At 46.6% G+C, this 17,015-nt stretch overlaps 4 protein-coding genes across 4 annotated transcripts; 2 read left to right on the forward strand and 2 right to left on the reverse strand.

Moving 5' to 3' along the window:
- Positions 1–209: 209 nt before the first annotated feature.
- GGI43DRAFT_404527 (mitochondrial carrier domain-containing protein) lies at positions 210–2,234 on the reverse strand. The gene is made up of 3 exons (XM_083205936.1): positions 1,850–2,234; positions 1,274–1,693; positions 210–1,212 (listed from the first exon to the last, which is right to left on the reverse strand). The coding sequence occupies exons 1-3, from the start codon at positions 1,975–1,977 to the stop codon at positions 828–830; spliced, it is 933 nt and encodes a 310-aa protein (XP_083060984.1). The 5' UTR covers positions 1,978–2,234; the 3' UTR covers positions 210–827.
- Positions 2,235–3,266: 1,032 nt separating this feature from the next.
- Positions 3,267–3,643, reverse strand: GGI43DRAFT_404531 (uncharacterized protein). Its single transcript, XM_083205937.1, has one exon. The coding sequence runs from the start codon at positions 3,581–3,583 to the stop codon at positions 3,287–3,289; it is 297 nt and encodes a 98-aa protein (XP_083060985.1). The 5' UTR covers positions 3,584–3,643; the 3' UTR covers positions 3,267–3,286.
- GGI43DRAFT_404532 (serine dehydratase alpha chain-domain-containing protein) lies at positions 3,642–6,870 on the forward strand. Its single transcript, XM_083205938.1, has 2 exons — positions 3,642–5,653; positions 5,718–6,870. The coding sequence occupies exons 1-2, from the start codon at positions 4,129–4,131 to the stop codon at positions 6,326–6,328; spliced, it is 2,136 nt and encodes a 711-aa protein (XP_083060986.1). The 5' UTR covers positions 3,642–4,128; the 3' UTR covers positions 6,329–6,870.
- Positions 6,871–7,216: 346 nt separating this feature from the next.
- On the forward strand, positions 7,217–16,962 carry GGI43DRAFT_404533 (uncharacterized protein). The gene is made up of 3 exons (XM_083205939.1): positions 7,217–7,576; positions 7,638–15,428; positions 15,489–16,962. Exons 1-3 carry the CDS (start codon positions 7,267–7,269, stop codon positions 16,781–16,783), a joined length of 9,396 nt encoding a protein of 3,131 aa, XP_083060987.1. The 5' UTR covers positions 7,217–7,266; the 3' UTR covers positions 16,784–16,962.
- The last annotated feature ends 53 nt before the right edge of the window (positions 16,963–17,015 follow it).

A 17,015-nucleotide genomic window follows, 5' to 3' on the forward strand; every position in this document is an offset into this window, starting at 1 on the left:
CATATAGAGAAAATGGAGTTAATCCAAATTGGTCGTTGAATGAATAAGCTTGTGATGGGTAGTCCAATATGTTGGATTACAAGTAATGTCACACACCCGGATAGCAGCATTGATGGCATCTTAGTATCATGAACGGATCGCTCGATAATACTTCACTTGGATCTATTCCAAAAAAACAACATGAGAGCTTCTCACAACGGAACGCATGTGCCATATGACGCAGGATTAGAGGTAAACAGACAAGGCAGCGAAGAGCGCTGTAGTTCTAAAGTCGAAAGATGGCAAAGTGAGACCACAGCTTATGTGAGTGACAGTGGCTGATGTTATTGGCATGTGTTCATGATCGTCGGGCTACCAATACCCCACGGCCGAATTTTGGTGCAAGAGCTTGGTATTGCATATTGATCATACATTTGTATCAGGAACACAGGGTATCAAAGGAAAAGTGTATGTAACCAGAAAACTCCAGTCTATTAGATAACGCAAGAAGATTGACTATTATACAACCCTTAGCGGGGATGCCGGTGGTCTGCCGATTCTATACTCTACTCCAGGCAATCAAGAGATGTATACCAGCGCCTGGATCTAGGCCCTCTTCATCAACCCGATCAAACAATCGAATAAGAAACCAAATCTCTCTAAGGTCTCGGCCGAAATGGAAACTGTTCCCTTTCTATATGTAACAGGAAAAACTCCCAGCAACCCAAGGAAAGCCCAGCTCTTCTGGGCAGTACCGTATATAGCTGCCCCCTCTTCGAAATCTCGGTCCATTTTTCACTCGTCCTTCCAAAACCCCATTTTTGTCATCAAATCATAAAATATTAAATTTATTTGGCAATCTCAACACCGCCAACGGCACCGAGGGCCTTCTTCAGGTCACCGTAGATGGCGAACTGACCAGCGGTCAGGGTTCCGACCATGAAGAGACGGGCACCAATACCGGTGTAGGAGCCACGGAGGCCGAGCTCCTTGCCGATCTTGATCAGACGGGAGGTGGTGCCCTCACCGGGAAGGCCCTTGGTCTTGTTGATCTTGGAAAGCATGGTATCGGCAGGCTGGGAAACGATGGCAGCAGCGAAACCAGCAATGAGACCAGAGCCCAGGTTGGCAGTGGTCTGCATACCGGCGGACAGGTCCTCCTTGGGGAAGGCACGGAAAACGGCCTCAGAGACCTTCTCGAACACGACGAACTTGGCCATGGTGTAAGGGATCCTAGAAATGGCGTAAGCGCAATTCGGACATTAAGGAGCTTAAATTTGGGTAGAAAACTTACTGCTTGAACAGGATGGGTCCGAAACCGGCGTAGAAAGCACCGATACCCTCGTTCTTCAGCATCTTGGAGAAACCACCAACGAGACCGTTGGCATAGGTGGGCTCGGAGACGAGACGGATACGGGTAGCCTCAAGAGGGCAGAGGGCAATGTCGGCGAAGAACTCGGCGGCGGCAGACGAGGCCAGGTAGATGGCAGTGCGGTTGTTGGAGGCAGTCTCAAGGCCGAGCTGGTTGATGAACTGGGCCTTGAAGAACTCGTAACCACCGAACTTGAAAGCACCCTGCAGGAAGTAACCGGCGAAGGTAGGGCCAGCACCAGTCAGGAGAGCGCCAGCACCCTCATTCTGAATAACCTGGCGGAAGCCACCGATGAGACCGCGGTTGTAGGTAGCGGGGTCGAGCTGGATACGGGTCTTGACGCTGTATTGCAAAAAGAAAACGTGTCAGTCAGCCTTGAACAGTATATTTTCACGTGCAAGAGAATGGCGGTAACGAAGCCATCACCGCCAGCCAAGAGCCAGGGTAAATCTATGCTTCCGCCATCCTCAAACAACAACTCGGGAAGTATCAACATACACATCGACGGGGGTCAAACCACCGTGGGTGACGGAGCAGCAGACGGCACCAGCGAGGGCGAAACGAGAGTAGAGAGAGAATCCCTCGAGCTTCTTGGGCTCGGGAACCTGAAGTTGAGCGGCAGCCATTGTGACGAAGGGAATTGAAGCAGCGAACAAACACTGAGTGGGGAGAAAAGAGAAAGTCTAGTGAGGGTCGAAAGATCCGACGTGGAGAGGTTTGAGGTTTTGTCTGGGGGAGCGGTGGTGAAAAGCAGCGGCTTTTGACTGAGGTCTTTTTCGCTGTTCTTCCCTTGTTGCCGGACGCTAGTCTAGGGGCAAGAAAAAAAAAAATTGTTGCCAGGGTGGGTTCGGGAACACTCGGGTAATTCGATTGGACGGATCAAAGGGTGGGCACGGGCCATGATGAGGTGGCTGCATCAGCCACAGGTCCCAGGGCGATGTCGAAATCGGCCTTTCCGAGATACCGAGATAAGATGATGATGAGGCTGATGAAAGTTTTCATTGCTGTTATCTGGAATTTTCCGATCGGCCTGTCCTGCGCATCGTTACGTCTATTTTCACGTATCTAGTATCAAGCAGTGTCTACGTATCTCTGATGGCGATTCCCAGCCAGCCACCTTTCCAGCAATTTCCCTTGGGTGCGCAAATGGCGCATCTATAGATATCTTCCTGTGGCTGGTGTCGGGGTCTCCCGAGGCTCTCGGAGCCATTCATCTTCCTAGCCTTGCCAACGTGGGGGCTTTTGATTGACCCCGCTAATCGCAGCTTGAGGGTATTAAGCATTAATGCATGCAGATAGCCGATATAGATGCAATAGTGAAGAGTCGGCGCAGAGTAAACTTGCACCAAGTAACAGCGCCCAGCTCGGCCATACCGGGTTTTGCCGGCAGCCTATAATCTGAAGTCAAAAGATGTAGTTTGAGTGCATCGTTTTTTCTGTATTTCTATATCACTTTTTTTGGTCCAAGTTGCCATTCTCGGCAGCGAAATTTTGAGAGATGTTTCATCTTGTCTACATGCATTATAGCGGAGATGTAATACTACTTCCGACGTCATATGCCTAACATTCGGGCATTCTCGCAAAGGGCTTCATTTTTATTTTCATTGTCCAGTGACATAGTAGCTAGGAGAGGATATACATTTCCCCGGGTCTTTATTTTCCGACATGTGGAGAAGCGAGTGGCATTTGCATTTCCCCATACCATGTGGTCAATAGTAGTATGTCACTAAGTATGAAACTTGACTATTCGTATTTAAACAACAAACGCGGAGATAGAGTTATCCTGCTGCAAGCGGTAATTAGAACAAGATTGTTTTAATCTTTTTGGCTGAATACTTTTTTTTGTTATTACTATTTTCTCTCGCCTCCTTGCGGCCCAATTTCCATTTTAGCATATCAACTGCCGGGTATGTTCCCGGCAACCCCTGCTGCAGATTATACCGCGCTATTTTTAGACTTCGTCGTTAGTACTATCAACCGACGAACTGAAGAAATTTCTACTGATAGCAGCAAATTCTGTCTGAATCTGCAGCTGCATGGTGCTAGGTAGATAAAGAAAGTGCTACAAGCAGTGAATATAAGCTGACCGCAGGACATTACATGAATCACATGCATCGCGGTCTCGGGCTTTCCAACACCTGATGCACTAGTAAAGCTGCCAGTTGGTAAATAGCACAAGTATGCGACATCTACAAGATGTGCTGTATATAAGGTGAATTGAATATATATCATTTGCAAGTTATTCTTGCGTTTGATTATAATGAGTATTTACAAATGTGAATTGCATTGTCTTATAATTCAGTCGGCTCTGTGGCGAGCCATTCTAATCCAACACACTTCATTGGCTGCTGCATACATGACGCAGAGTCACGTGGCCCAGTCGGCCCTTTGCTGAGTCGCAACCCAATGCCCTGCCGATTTGGATATATTTGTATGTATTCTTGTCCTGCTCGACTTTGGGCTTGAAATAGATGGACAGTGATCCAGGGAATGCCTGCTATGTAGCTACAATAAATATAGCATTATTAGATCATGAGGGCGAGTAGAATTTCAACACTCTCAAGATGAATTCGCGGCCTTAGTCGGCAAGCCCCGGCACAAAGCGATTATCAAACGGTTTGCTAAGACTTTGCTCCTTATCAGGACCGGCGTTGGGTCGATCAAGCTTTCATCAACCGCGCGGCTGGCCAATTAGCTGGAAGTGATATCAATTGGATTTATGGTGCGCTCATTGACTCCTTTATCCATACATCTCCTTTATCGGCGCCAACTTCAAGATGTACCGCCGTGCAGCGATAAAGCAGCTTAGGCTGTCGGGAAGTGCTACCGTACGGGCGCCATCATGGGCTTCATCAAGCGCCTCCAGGCGGCAACTCGGCTTGGCTACCAATTATAAGAGCCACGTATCTAATCACACACCATACACATCGGCATATCGAAGCTTCAGCAGCACGACTTCTCTGCGGGATAATTTCGATAATGACCAGGGAACCTACAGCGAGTCCGATCATGAACATGCCGTCATCTCAACTTTTGATCTCTTTTCCATTGGCATTGGCCCTTCATCGTCCCATACTGTTGGGCCGATGAGAGCGGGCAACATCTTCGTAGCAGACCTCCATGCGGCTGGCTTGCTCCCCAAAGTCGACAGAATACGCGTAGCTCTCTATGGTAGTCTCGCACTCACAGGCGAGGGCCATATGACGCCATCTGCTCTTCTGCTTGGCCTCGAAAGCGCCGACGTTGAGACTGTCGATACGGCCTACGTGCCTGAACGCTTTGAGCAGATCAAAAAGGATAAAAAGCTCTACTTGGGCCATCAACTCCCAGATGGAAAGGGCAAGGAAATCGCGTTTGACTTTGACCGTGACTTCAAATGGGAGTGGGGCAGGAAGCTGCCGCTACACAGCAACGGTATGCGCCTCATGGTGTTTGACAAAGAGGGATACATGTTGGCAACCAATGACCTGTTCAGCGTGGGCGGCGGATTTGTTGTCAACGGTGCCATGTCAATCAACAAAGCAGATTCGGATTCGTCATCTGCTAAAGATGCGGGCTTGGGATTATCAACAGAAACCCACGGTGCGCATCCATCTGACCTCGCGGAGAATATGTACTACAAGGAAATTCGGCGAGAAGATGCAGCTGGAGATCGACGAACTGGACAAGAGATCAAGCCAGTTGGAGACGCTGCCGGCCTGATTACATCTGGTGATGCCGGAGATGCTTCCCCCCCAGCTACATCCTCAACTGACGATGCTTCTTCGTCTGGCGGAGCGCATGGCCATCAGCCTCGATACCCTTTTAGAGACGCAAAGAGCTTACTGGCTTTGTGTGACAAGCACAACCTGACGATTGCGCAAATCGTGTATGAGAATGAAAAGAGCCACGGCTACACAGATGATGAGATCCGGGAAAAGCTGTTCCGAATCTGGGAGGTAATGGACAACAGCATCTTGGAAGGTGTCCAAGCACCTCCGGATTCAACACTACCAGGCAGTCTTAAGCTGCATAGGCGAGCACCGGCGTTATATAGACGACTCACCAGAGGTCTGTATCCTTCCTACACTGCCTCGGCAAGCAATGCTGCAGAGTCGGCTCAGGCCCAGTTACCGCTTGACAACAAAGAATCGCCGCCTGGTTCACAAACGCCAGGATCCTTGACTACGGCGCCGGCTTCGTCATCTTCTTCAAATGGCCGCAAGGACATGGCTATCAGAAGAGCGGCAGCTCTACGCACCCATGGCTCCTTTTCCCACCCAGTACTGCCATCACCTCGACGACGCACTACATTCCCAGCCAGTAAGCAGATTTGATTTCAAGGTTAATTTGAATCAATAACGAAAACTAACTCGAACCTTTGCAGTGGACTATCTTACGGTGTATGCCATGGCTGTTAATGAGACTAACGCAGCAGGCGGACGCATTGTTACAGCCCCAACAAACGGCGCGGCTGGTATCATCCCTGCAGTGCTCAAGTATACTGTCGAATTCGTCAGCGACGACCCCGAGCGTGACATTTTGTCCTTCCTCCTAACAGCTGCTGCCATTGGCATGCTGTACAAGCGTGGTGCTACCATCTCAGCAGCTGAGGGCGGTTGTATGGCCGAAGTAGGTGTTGCCTGCTCCATGGCAGCCGGCGCATTTGCAGCATGCATGGGTGCCAGCCCTCAAACCATTGAGCAGGCCGCCGAAATTGGAATCGAGCATAACTTGGGCTTGACCTGCGACCCCATTGGCGGTTTGGTGCAAGCACCATGCATCGAGCGCAATGCCTTGGGTGCCATCAAAGCCATTTCGAGCGCCAACCTGGCTCTCAGCGGCGAAACTGGCACACAAAAGGTCAGCCTGGATGATGCTATTCGGGCCATGCGTGTTACTGCCCAGGGCATGAGAAACGAGTTTAAAGAGACGAGCTTGAGTGGCTTGGCTACAAGCGTGCCGCTTCATATTCCTGTCAGTGTGCCAGACTGCTAAATTCAATGGATGTTTTCTACTTTATAGCGCAATTCAATATAGAGAGACAGGGCGACAGTTGAGTACAGTAACTAAGGTGCCAGAAGGTTTCGCTACGATTCATAAAAGGCAAGGATATCCTGTCAGCCATAATAGCTACTAGGCCACTCTCGAGTATATCTAAAATTTGAATGTCTTTGGACCCAGATGTGGCTTAATGAGGTGATCGGTCCATGCATACAAATAAGAACCTACATATAAACTGGGTGGCAGTACAGGCGACAAATAGATTAAAATAGTCGTAAATTTACGACATTAGCTATGGGTTGAGCGCTGAAAAACAAAAATGTTGCGCCCAACAATTCCCTATCCTTACATGTAGTACTCCGTATTGATTACCGGGGTCACTGCCGCATGTTATAGATTCTTGGTCTAATTAGGACAGCCTTCTTCATTTCTCAAAAGTGACATACTAGCGTGAATATCGGCCAAGATGTATCTACAATCTTGCAAAGCTACTTATTTGTATCTATTTAGATCCCAATAAATCAGGTACTTTGGTACGTCTAAAATTTGGCCAAGGCATATTCGTGTACCGTATTTCCTGCAATCGCACATGAAGCAGCAACGAAGCCTGCAACTGCGCAGGCATCGACCCCTGCATAGCCACCTCACAACGGCCCGCAACAGATGGTCGACAAACCTGGCCAACAGTCCTTCTTCTACGCCTCTCGTCGAGGCTATTGTTGGTTGAGCCTATTGGTGCTCAGTTGGCAGGCCTCCCGCAGAATCTGAAGCTGTCTTAGGCACCGCGTGACGTACATAAGGCAGCAGAAGCTTAGCGAGGGGCTCCTCTTTATATACTCGAGGCTTTCTCTTTTATTCACCTGGTGCTGGCTTTTAACTTTACAAACTTCAATAATTTCTTTGCAATATTTTTCTGACTTCTTCATTCAAGAATGACTGAACCCTTCCTCAACAAGGTGAGCTCTGGCCTGAGCTCACAAATGGTAGAATATGCATTTCATCATGTATTCCTGCCCCCTAAGCTGCCGGATGGAGACGATAGATCTGCTACGAACGAATTACGCCTCGTTGAGCTGGTCAGAGACTGCTTGGTAGAATTTTTACCAAAGACAGATCTTACCAACCACGAAGCTATCAAGAGTGCGGTGGCACTGATAAAAAACATACACGCTACTACACGTCCAGACGGATATTTACAGGAAGATGGCGTGAGAGCCGTGCTGAAACAGATAGGTCCTCATAGTATGCTCGTCTGTGCTCCATGTCTATGCTTTGCATGCCGCTGACTTTTCTCTTTCAATAGGTTCTTCAGAATCTTTTGCGTCATTCCACATCACAGCTCAGAATGCGGGCGTTATGCTTCGCCTAAAGAACGATTCTGTCATATTCGAGCTGTTCGAACTTTCTCCAACAAGCGAGTCTGTCTACTCAACCGAAGGACGTCTAATTCGTCAATTTCCCGCCGTTGCGGTGGGGATCCCTGTTCATGTCTATGCAGAGGATGAATTCCAAGATGTCTTGGCCAAGACCCTCGTGAAGATGAGCTATCAAACAGTCAGCGAAGCAGTACCAAAAACTAGGAAAGCGAGACAATATCACAAGGAAGAGCGAGATACAGTTGACCCAAAGATAGTCACAGAACTATTGTATGGCTTCCTACGGGGCGTCGGCAGTGAAGTCGCCGTAGCTGGAATCACAAAAAATACACGAGAAGAAGTGTTGTGGAATCAAAGCTTTCTTCCTTGGAGGCGATCTGCCGTATGGCTTCTTATTCGAGTTTCTCTTCAGCTCACTTTGGACCGTGTTTTCGTCGGCTCTGGGGAGCTCTATAAATCCTTCATCATCTTTCTTATGTCTCGCATTCTTAATGGTGCGACCAATACGGGGATGTATAGCGATATCCTCAAGACAATGTCAACCAAAATTTCTCGGCGCCTTTTGAAGTTGCGGTACCCAGCAGATGGGACGTGGTTGACAGATGTGCATGAGGCGGTATCTACCACGACAAAGCTTCTAGATATGCGATGGCACCGAATCTGCAATGAAGCTGAGTCGCAACTCGATTTAACACTTATACAATCCCTATCTCACAAGATGACTGGCGATACAAATATATCTATCTCAGGATTGGAAGATTTCATCTCGTCTATATCGGAACGTCACAATGTAAGCAAAGCTTCATTATTCCATCCGAATTCGGGCATTATAGCCTTTATGCCGGAAAATCTTCCTCATATGCCTGCCTATATGGATAAAAACGACAGTCCTTTTTATCTTGCTATGGTAGAATCATGGGTGGCCGCACATCTTAGTGGTTGGATCGATAAACACGTTGGAGACGAGTCAGCTTGCACCGATCTCTTCACTTTGATTCATGGCTATCATGTAGCGGGCAAGGACTGGTATGCGAGACGACCGGAAGGAGCATCTAGAATGATTCTTGTTATTTTAGAACTCTGGGTTGCTGCCGATAAAGCCGCAGTCCACGAATTCCCATTGCTAAAACACTACGAACATGAGATTCCTATTGAGGTATTTCAATCTCTGCTGCTTGGATTTAGAAAGGATATGGAAAGACTTCATATAGCTCAGAAATATCTTATGAGCAGGCAAGATCACGCGCGACCAAAAAAAAGGCCGTCAATTTTCTCCTCTTACGGTCAAAGAGGATCTTTCCCCGTTGAGTACTTTTTGCACTCACAAGCCCACCAGAAGCTTCTCCAAGAGATCGAGGCACGAGCTTATTCTGAGAAACAAGCAAAGTTGGAGCAATACAAAGAATTCCGTGCGCTATACGAGACTCTTATGCGAAATTATGAGCAAGGAGTTTGTCGGAATATTGACTGGGAAGAGGATGGGGTATGGTATACCCAGCACGCTTCAGACTGCGAACGTTGCGCGTACCGTGACAGAGCGGTTGATATGTCGATAAATGTTCATGAGTGGCCCCTTTCGAGTTCTCTACTTGAAGCTCAGGCGACAGTTTTTGAATTGGTCCTTCCTGAGAACTTTGGTGCATGGCGTGATGGGACCGTTTACGTTATTGACGATGTTCTTCAAAGCATGCGCCCTCGAAACGAGCAGCTACAATCGGAATATCCATTAAGATCATATGCTGGACTCAGTGACTTCTTCCGGTCTAATGCCACACGGCGCATTCACCTTTTGTCCAGTTCAAAGCCCCATGTGGTCACTCACCGACGAAGCATCAAGATCGGCCATAGCACTGAATCAGATGCCTGCGTCAACAACGGACTTCAGTTACGCTACTTTGATGATCAAAGAAGAACTTTTTTTGAGAATTTTACTGATTCTACTTGGTTGTCTGAACTCTGTACATTCAAGCTTGATCGAGATTCGGAACAGTTGAAGCGTTTTCTGGTGCGAACTCACGAAGCGCCTACGGGTGAAGCTCCAAATGCCGTTATTGCAAGTCAGGCCTCTTGCCCTGAAAATATGTCCCTTGGGGAATATAAAGCTTTGGCCACGCTGCCATATGGATATCATATACAGTGGATGAGCATTCTTACCCAACTTGCGATGCCTGATGTGGATTTCAATAAACCCGAGACTGCAATATTTCTCCTCCAGCTCAGTCTTCATAGTGGGCCGAATGAACAGCGTATAATTGAGAGATGCACCCATGGGCGACTAGTAGACGAAGAATTTGGTCGCGCAATGCTTGATCAACTTCAAGGATGTATTTCTCGTATAAAAGAGAATTGGGAATCCCACACTGCCATGTGGATTTTTATTTTTCTTGCAGCTCGCCTTGTGTCGATGAGTTCGCCAGCCTTGAAAGTGCAAATTCTTGGCCTCTTGAAAGACTGCAGAGAAACATCTTACCAATGGTTGGCGAAGCTACGATCAAAGGCATACGAATCGGCTAATGAAAACGATAGAGTTCAATTCTTACAAATCGCGCGGCGAGTATCTTTGATATGTGCAGACACTTTTAACGTGGACGATAAGTTCTTGGCCCAAATACTATCTGATCCTCATCAAGCGGCCATCTTAATCGAAATATCCATTAATATTTATAACAATACTTCATTTGTAGGAAAAGAACAGGATGGGATTGAGGGTATTATGAATGATAGATGGAATTTTACGATGCATCGTTCTCGGCCGGTGCTGTCAGACGAGATTCTTCACAACGGAAATTCTTGTCTTGATATAGCCATAAAGCGATGCTGGCCAGATTTCAGTCGAGCAGGTGAATGGAGCCTGGCCAATTCCACCTGCAGCTGGCTTGAGACCATGTCTGCTCAACTAAAAATATGTATCAATCTTCTCACAGGAGAGTTGTTGGTAAACGGCAGCCCATTATCCCGCTTGCCTCGCCAATACGAAGTTCATCAAGATTACCAAAAGCTATTTGGCGCATTTATACTGGACGTTATGCCCAGCTCTTCTCCTGGAATGAGATTTTGCAGTTCCAAAGATCTCGAAGGCTATGTTGCGCACTTCGGTATGGATGATAATTCAATCTATAAGGAAGATCTGATGGTACATCTAGATGGCCAGGATCCTGTATTAGATCTCATTCCATCCCGATTGTTTACTGGGTGGCTGCCAAATTCTTTCATCGTAGATTATACCCACTGGTATAATCATACTACGGGGAGCATTGAATTTCGTCCGATAGGAGATCCATGGAAGCCAACTGTGGATGGTTGGATTTTGAGCCAGGACAAGGGGTTCTGGAAGCTCACACGGGCCGGAAATATATCACTTCTTTCACCTGATAGCTCCTCCGCCCGCCACATAGCATCCATATTTTCACCACTCGATACTATGTTACATTTGCATATGCTACTTGATGCGAAAACAGGCAATCTTGAGATCAAGTTGACACGGCTACAGCTGGAATTCATGCTGAAAAAGGGTGAATCGATAATCAGATCCCGACAATTTCGAGGGATGCAAATCGATTGTAACCAATATATCGGCACGTTGGTTGGTCTTAATAGTAAGCTTGTGATGAAAGACATCCAAAACTCAGAAAATAGGATGGTGATTATCCCTGAAGGAAAGATTGACTTTAAAGCCGATCCAAAGGGCCACATATACGTGGACGTGACTTATGGTACTGCTAATCGTGTCCAAAGATACTTGATTGACAGTCAACTTCGTCGCCTGGTGGTGGGCAATGCTACAGTTCAATCCAAGCTATATCTAGCTTACATACACGCACTCACCTCCTATTGCATCCCAGATCCTTTTATGTGTAGGACCGGAACAGAAGAGAGCCTCTCGATTCTGGAGTCTGCGTCAATACGATTGATCGACTTCTTAACCCCTGATAATGTGCTGTTACTGCAAGATATTGCCGATCTGTCCCCTCATCGAGACTTTTATCCAAAACATCTCAAGCGGATGCAAACGGTGCAATGGTCTTCTAAATTGAGTTTTATGACTCAAGACTCAAGATTCTATAAGATTGTGGACAAAATCCTTGATAGTGCTGCAGAAATGAGTTTCTTATATCTGCCTGATGGGGCTATTGAGAACAAACTCGCCCATAACGAAATGGATCTTGTCCATCGAGAGATTTTACGAAATTCACGCTACCAAGTGTCCGGATTTGGTGCCGAGGACTTTGGAATGATTCATGATATCAAGTACGCATCTAGAGATCAAAGCCAATCGGCGGCTGGGGCCATTCATGCAAGCGAAGCTACTTATCGAATTCATAATAGTATCAAAACCATTGCGCAACGGCCTGGACATGGATTTTTAGAGATCTTATACGGCCTTCTTTCCAGATCTGCAGATACTCCCGCTTCCAGGAAAATACCCAAAACGCAAGAGATGCAATATGGCGCAGAATGGCTTGATGACCCAAATAAGTTCTTTCCTGTCTACTGGTGTCAATTGCACTTCGCTTTCCAGGCAAAGCCATCATGGATTAACAAATATCAGACCATGATCTGGCTCGCGACACTGGCCTACTCCTCGAAGTGTCCGAGGAGTGTTCTCCAGGCCATGATGATGCTTCCGCTATCGACTCAGTTAGCAGCCGTACCTTTACCCGCGGGATCGGCATTCAGTTTAAGCGAAGGCTATAATGTCAAGATACATCAGCTTGAAAGCATTGTGCATAGTGCGACCAGAGATTTCGGTTCTAACAGTCCCGAAATGAGTTTACCCCCGCTCAGGAATGAACTTAGGAAGAATACGCAGAGGCGGCGAATGGGCGAGTTCAATGCTGCAAAGGAGAAGGCGGTTACTTCCTTCGTCAACAAGATTGCGTGGCAATGGCCGAATCATGAACCAGTCACGCCTTATGGATCTTCATTCGAAAATTATATAAAGGTTTCAAACGCAATGGCGCTCGTAAGACAAAAATGGCAAATATGGATTGCAAACTTACGATTTAGAGAGTATCTTGAGAGACTTATAATCACATTAAATTGTATAGAAATGGGGGGTGTATCTATCCCTCGAATCTCGTACCCTATGTACCAAGATTCATCTACTCGTCCTCGTGGATATATATCTATTGATGACGTATTTTCTAATACATCGCCCGTCATCGATGATGCAGCGCCTCTAAATTTAAGAGCTTTACAACGAACAACGGACGCCAATGATGATGCGAATAATAAGTTAGTCAGCCTTCTTGACCACATGGATTCGCAAATCCAGTTTGACTTTGAGTGCCGATACCTGTCTGAACTACGAAAAAGTTTACTTGACCTCCAAGGCCTTACTACGTTACATCTGAAAGGGAGTAATACTTCCATGCGTGGTAAAATTTTCGAGGCCTATCTGAAGCAATGCAAATTATTCGTTCAGGAATGTTACGACGAGTTATTAAAAGGCGTTTTACCGGAATCAACCTGCTCTCAGCTGGACCCAGCCGATAACAGAGTAATAATACGATCGGTCATTTCAGCAGCTGGATTCTATCCCAGAGCTTGTCCTATTTTCTTTTTACAGCAGCTCGGAAGGCATCGGTGGCCCTCTCTCGCTGAAACATGGAAGAAGACTATTATTGCATACGCAATTGCAATTACCAGCCTTCAGCAGGCTCAACGCCTGGTAAATCTGCAAGATAACGAAGTCGATCTCCTCCAAGAACTTGGGAATACCGGCAGTAGGGAATGGGATCCATATCAATATCCAGAATGGTTACTTTTGGAGTGCGAGAGCGGCATTATCATCCGACATGTTCAACATCAAATCGCTGAGCAAATGATTTCGCCTCAGAACAATGAGAACGCCGTCATGCAGCTCAACATGGGAGAAGGAAAGTCCTCGGTCATTGTGCCAATTGCAGCCACGGCGCTTAGCAACTGCGCACAAATCGTACGTGTCATCGTGGCCAAGCCACAGGCCAAGCAGATGTATCAAATGTTGATGTCGAAACTCTCCGGTCTGCTGGACCGCCCGATATTCCGAATGCCGTTTTCACGAGCAGTGCATATGGACGCAACAAGGGCTGAGATCGTATTCAAACTGGCGTGCCGATGCATGAAAGAAGGCGGCATCTTATTGGTCCAGCCAGAGCACCTACTCTCGTTCCAGTTGATGGGACTCGAGTGCCAGATCAATGGACATGATAGGATCGCTCGCCCTCTGTTGGAAACCCAGCGCCTCTTCAATAACTGTTCAAGAGATATAGTTGATGAGAGTGATGAGAATTTCAGTGTCAAGTTTGAACTTATATACACCATCGGTCAACAGAGGCCAATTGAACATACTCCTGGCCGCTGGGTGATAATTCAGCATGTACTCGATAGATTTGCTCGAATTTGTCTGCAGTTTAAGAAGTCTTTTCCAAAGTCTCTTGACGTCGATGACCGGTATCCTGAGAGATTTCCGAGAATTCGAATTCTGCGTGCTGATGCTGAATCGGCCATTCTAACCCGTCTTGCCGATTTCATATGTAACACAGGGATGTCGGGATTCCCAATCGCACAACAGCGTACACAAATACGAAACGCTATTAATCGCTATATCAGCAACGCTGATCTGACAACGGAGGAGATTAACGCTGTTGAACAAAGTCCATTTTGGGGTGAAACGACTTCCGACAACATTCTGCTACTTCGAGGCTTGTTGTCGGGTGGCATCATATCTTTTGCCTTTAGCCAGAAGCGTTGGAGAGTTGACTACGGTACTCATCCTAATCGTGAGACGAAAACTAGATTGGCCGTGCCATTCAGGGCAAAGGATAATCCTACACCGCGGTCAGAATTTAGCCACCCAGATGTTGTCATTGTACTCACATGTCTGAGCTACTACTATAAAGGCCTTCAGGATGAAGAGCTTTTTGAGGCATTAGAGCTCCTCATGAGGTCGGACAATCCCGATCTCGAATATCGCGCTTGGGTGAAAACTGCTACAGGATTGCCCCTTTGTTTTCAACATCTTACGGGTATCAACATTCGAGATCGCACACAGTGTATTAGCGACGTTTTCCCTCACCTCCGCTACGCCAAGGGAAGCATCGATTATTTTCTTTCACGCATGGTATTTGCGAAGGAGTCCAGAGAATTTCCATACAAGCTTTCCGCCTCAGGTTGGGATCTTGGTAAGAGAAAAGAGAATCCTACAACTGGATTTAGCGGCACCAATGATTCCAGGTATATACTTCCGATGGATGTCAAGCAGTTAGATCTACCGGAGCAGAATCATACCAATGCGTTGGTGTTGAAACATCTTCTTCGCTCCGAAAATGGTATCATGTTGATGCCAAAACATATGAAAGGAGTCAATTTGGAGAGCGAATCACTTCTTGAGATGGTATCGCAGATGGGCTCAAAAACCAGAGTCATTCTCGACGTAGGCGCACAGATTATCGACCTTGACAATCTTCAGTTTGCCGAGACGTGGCTCAAGCGCTATCACGATGATGATAGTGTTCAAGCTGTCGTCTTCTTCAATGAAGCAGATGAGTTGATGGTGCTAGACAGATCGAACAAAGTTGAGCCTCTGCAGATATCACCGTTTGCTACCCAATTAGATCAATGCCTCGTCTTCCTCGACGAAGCACACACGAGAGGCACAGATCTGCGGCTGCCTACATATTATCAAGCGGCAGTAACACTCGGTGCGAATTTGACTAAAGACAAGCTTGTGCAAGGTAAGGAGTATAAATATTCACTAAAACTATGACTGACTTTGTTGCTTACCTGTTTAATAGCATGTATGCGGATGAGAAAGCTTGGTCGAGGACAGTCTGTCGTGTTTTGTATTTCGAGAGAAATTGAACAAAAGATCCAAGCACAACGGGACCCCAATTCTTCTGTTAAGCAAGAAATCTCAGTATCCGATGTTTTATGCTGGGCTATATCTGAGACTTGGCGTGACCTTCGGCGGATGGTCCCGTTATGGTTAACACAAGGTGTCCGATTCTACGAACAGGAAGCTCTTTGGAACGAGGAGGACAATAATTCATATGCCAAAGAAACTTGGGCTAAAAAGTTTCTTGAGGACGAAGCTCAAAGTCTCAGCTCTCGCTATCGACCAAAACCTGGTTCTGAATCGACTCAGCTGATTAATCGAGCCAGACCCGCTGTGAGGATTCAATTCCAACGCCGCTGCGAAGAATTCGGATTGATGAACTTTCGCAGTTCATCACTTCAAGAAGAACAAGAGAGGGAACTTTCACCTGAGACTGAGCAGGAACGACAAGTCGAGAAGCCTTCTCAGGTTTCTCCTGAGAAACATTTTTGTCATCCAGATCTCCACTTTTTTATTAAGTATGGGCACTTTCCGGCAGGATCCAGCGCATTTAAGCCTGCTTTTCAGGCTCTGAAAAAGACCACAGCAGTTCAATACTTTGAATTAAGCCAGTTTCCAAGCAGCATATGGGTGACCGAAGACTATTCTAACACGGTCAAGATGGAATACATGTCCGATAACGGCATGGACCTCTTCCAGCGGCCAGTACACTGGATTTTGACAAGCAAATCAGCTTTTTCTACTGCCGTTAACCATCTTGTAATAATCAGTCCGTGGGAAGCGCATGAGCTTTTGGCAGCTATTGAAACATCGAAGCTAGTCACTTTGCATTTATATGCGCCGAGGAGCAATCTTGGATTCCGGCCCCTGGACCAGTTGACTTTGTATACGGTACCCCAGAGGTCGAAGAAGCCGGTTCTTTCATCTAGTATGATGGTTGAACTGAACATCTTTGCAGGTCAACTATATTTATCGTCATTCAAGGAATACGTTGAAGTATGCAACAAGCTGGGTCTGGCCTGGTGCCCCGCTGATGATTCCATCGTTCTCGGGCCTGACGGTTTCATTCCTCCTGGAGTAAATAGTGGAAATATTGTGAATCAGTCTGAATTCAAAAAGAGCCCTGTGCAGTTTATCAAGGTTTTGGTTACGAAAATTCGACGGAACTGCGAGGCTGTTGAGAAGACGCATATAGGCAAGATATTGGAAGGGGTGTTATTGACGGAGGAAGATTTCGAGGATGATGTGAATTGAATTTTGCAATGTTGTATTTGATTTTTTCTACTCTCCTCATTTTCTTTATTTTTTCATGCTTTATTCGCTTTCTCTACTTATAGCCGGTGGATAAGTCAGTAGACAATGAATGATTTATGATTTAGGTTATTGTATCTGATTAAGAATTAACAATTAATGAACATGCTGGTTACTCTGCATACAGACTCTATTTTGAATAATTACTCTTCTCGAACATATTGAGAAATTAGTT

The sequence above is a fragment of the Trichoderma evansii genome (genome assembly GCF_050947405.1).
Source record: "Trichoderma evansii strain SZMC 28006 chromosome Unknown GGI43scaffold_9, whole genome shotgun sequence".
In the NCBI taxonomy this organism is placed as follows: domain Eukaryota; kingdom Fungi; phylum Ascomycota; class Sordariomycetes; order Hypocreales; family Hypocreaceae; genus Trichoderma; species Trichoderma evansii.

Coding starts and splice junctions, on each gene's coding strand:
- GGI43DRAFT_404527 (XM_083205936.1), bottom strand. CDS start 1,977: ATGGCTGCCGCTCAACTTCAGGTTCCCGAGCCCAAGAAGCTCGAGGGA. Junction 1,694..1,849: donor GGTTTGACCCCCGTCGATGT/GTATGTTGATAC, acceptor TTTGCAATACAG/CGTCAAGACCCGTATCCAGC. Junction 1,213..1,273: donor GGACCCATCCTGTTCAAGCA/GTAAGTTTTCTA, acceptor CGCCATTTCTAG/GATCCCTTACACCATGGCCA.
- GGI43DRAFT_404531 (XM_083205937.1), bottom strand. CDS start 3,583: ATGATATATATTCAATTCACCTTATATACAGCACATCTTGTAGATGTC.
- GGI43DRAFT_404532 (XM_083205938.1), top strand. CDS start 4,129: ATGTACCGCCGTGCAGCGATAAAGCAGCTTAGGCTGTCGGGAAGTGCT. Junction 5,654..5,717: donor ACGCACTACATTCCCAGCCA/GTAAGCAGATTT, acceptor GAACCTTTGCAG/TGGACTATCTTACGGTGTAT.
- GGI43DRAFT_404533 (XM_083205939.1), top strand. CDS start 7,267: ATGACTGAACCCTTCCTCAACAAGGTGAGCTCTGGCCTGAGCTCACAA. Junction 7,577..7,637: donor GAAACAGATAGGTCCTCATA/GTATGCTCGTCT, acceptor CTCTTTCAATAG/GTTCTTCAGAATCTTTTGCG. Junction 15,429..15,488: donor TAAAGACAAGCTTGTGCAAG/GTAAGGAGTATA, acceptor CCTGTTTAATAG/CATGTATGCGGATGAGAAAG.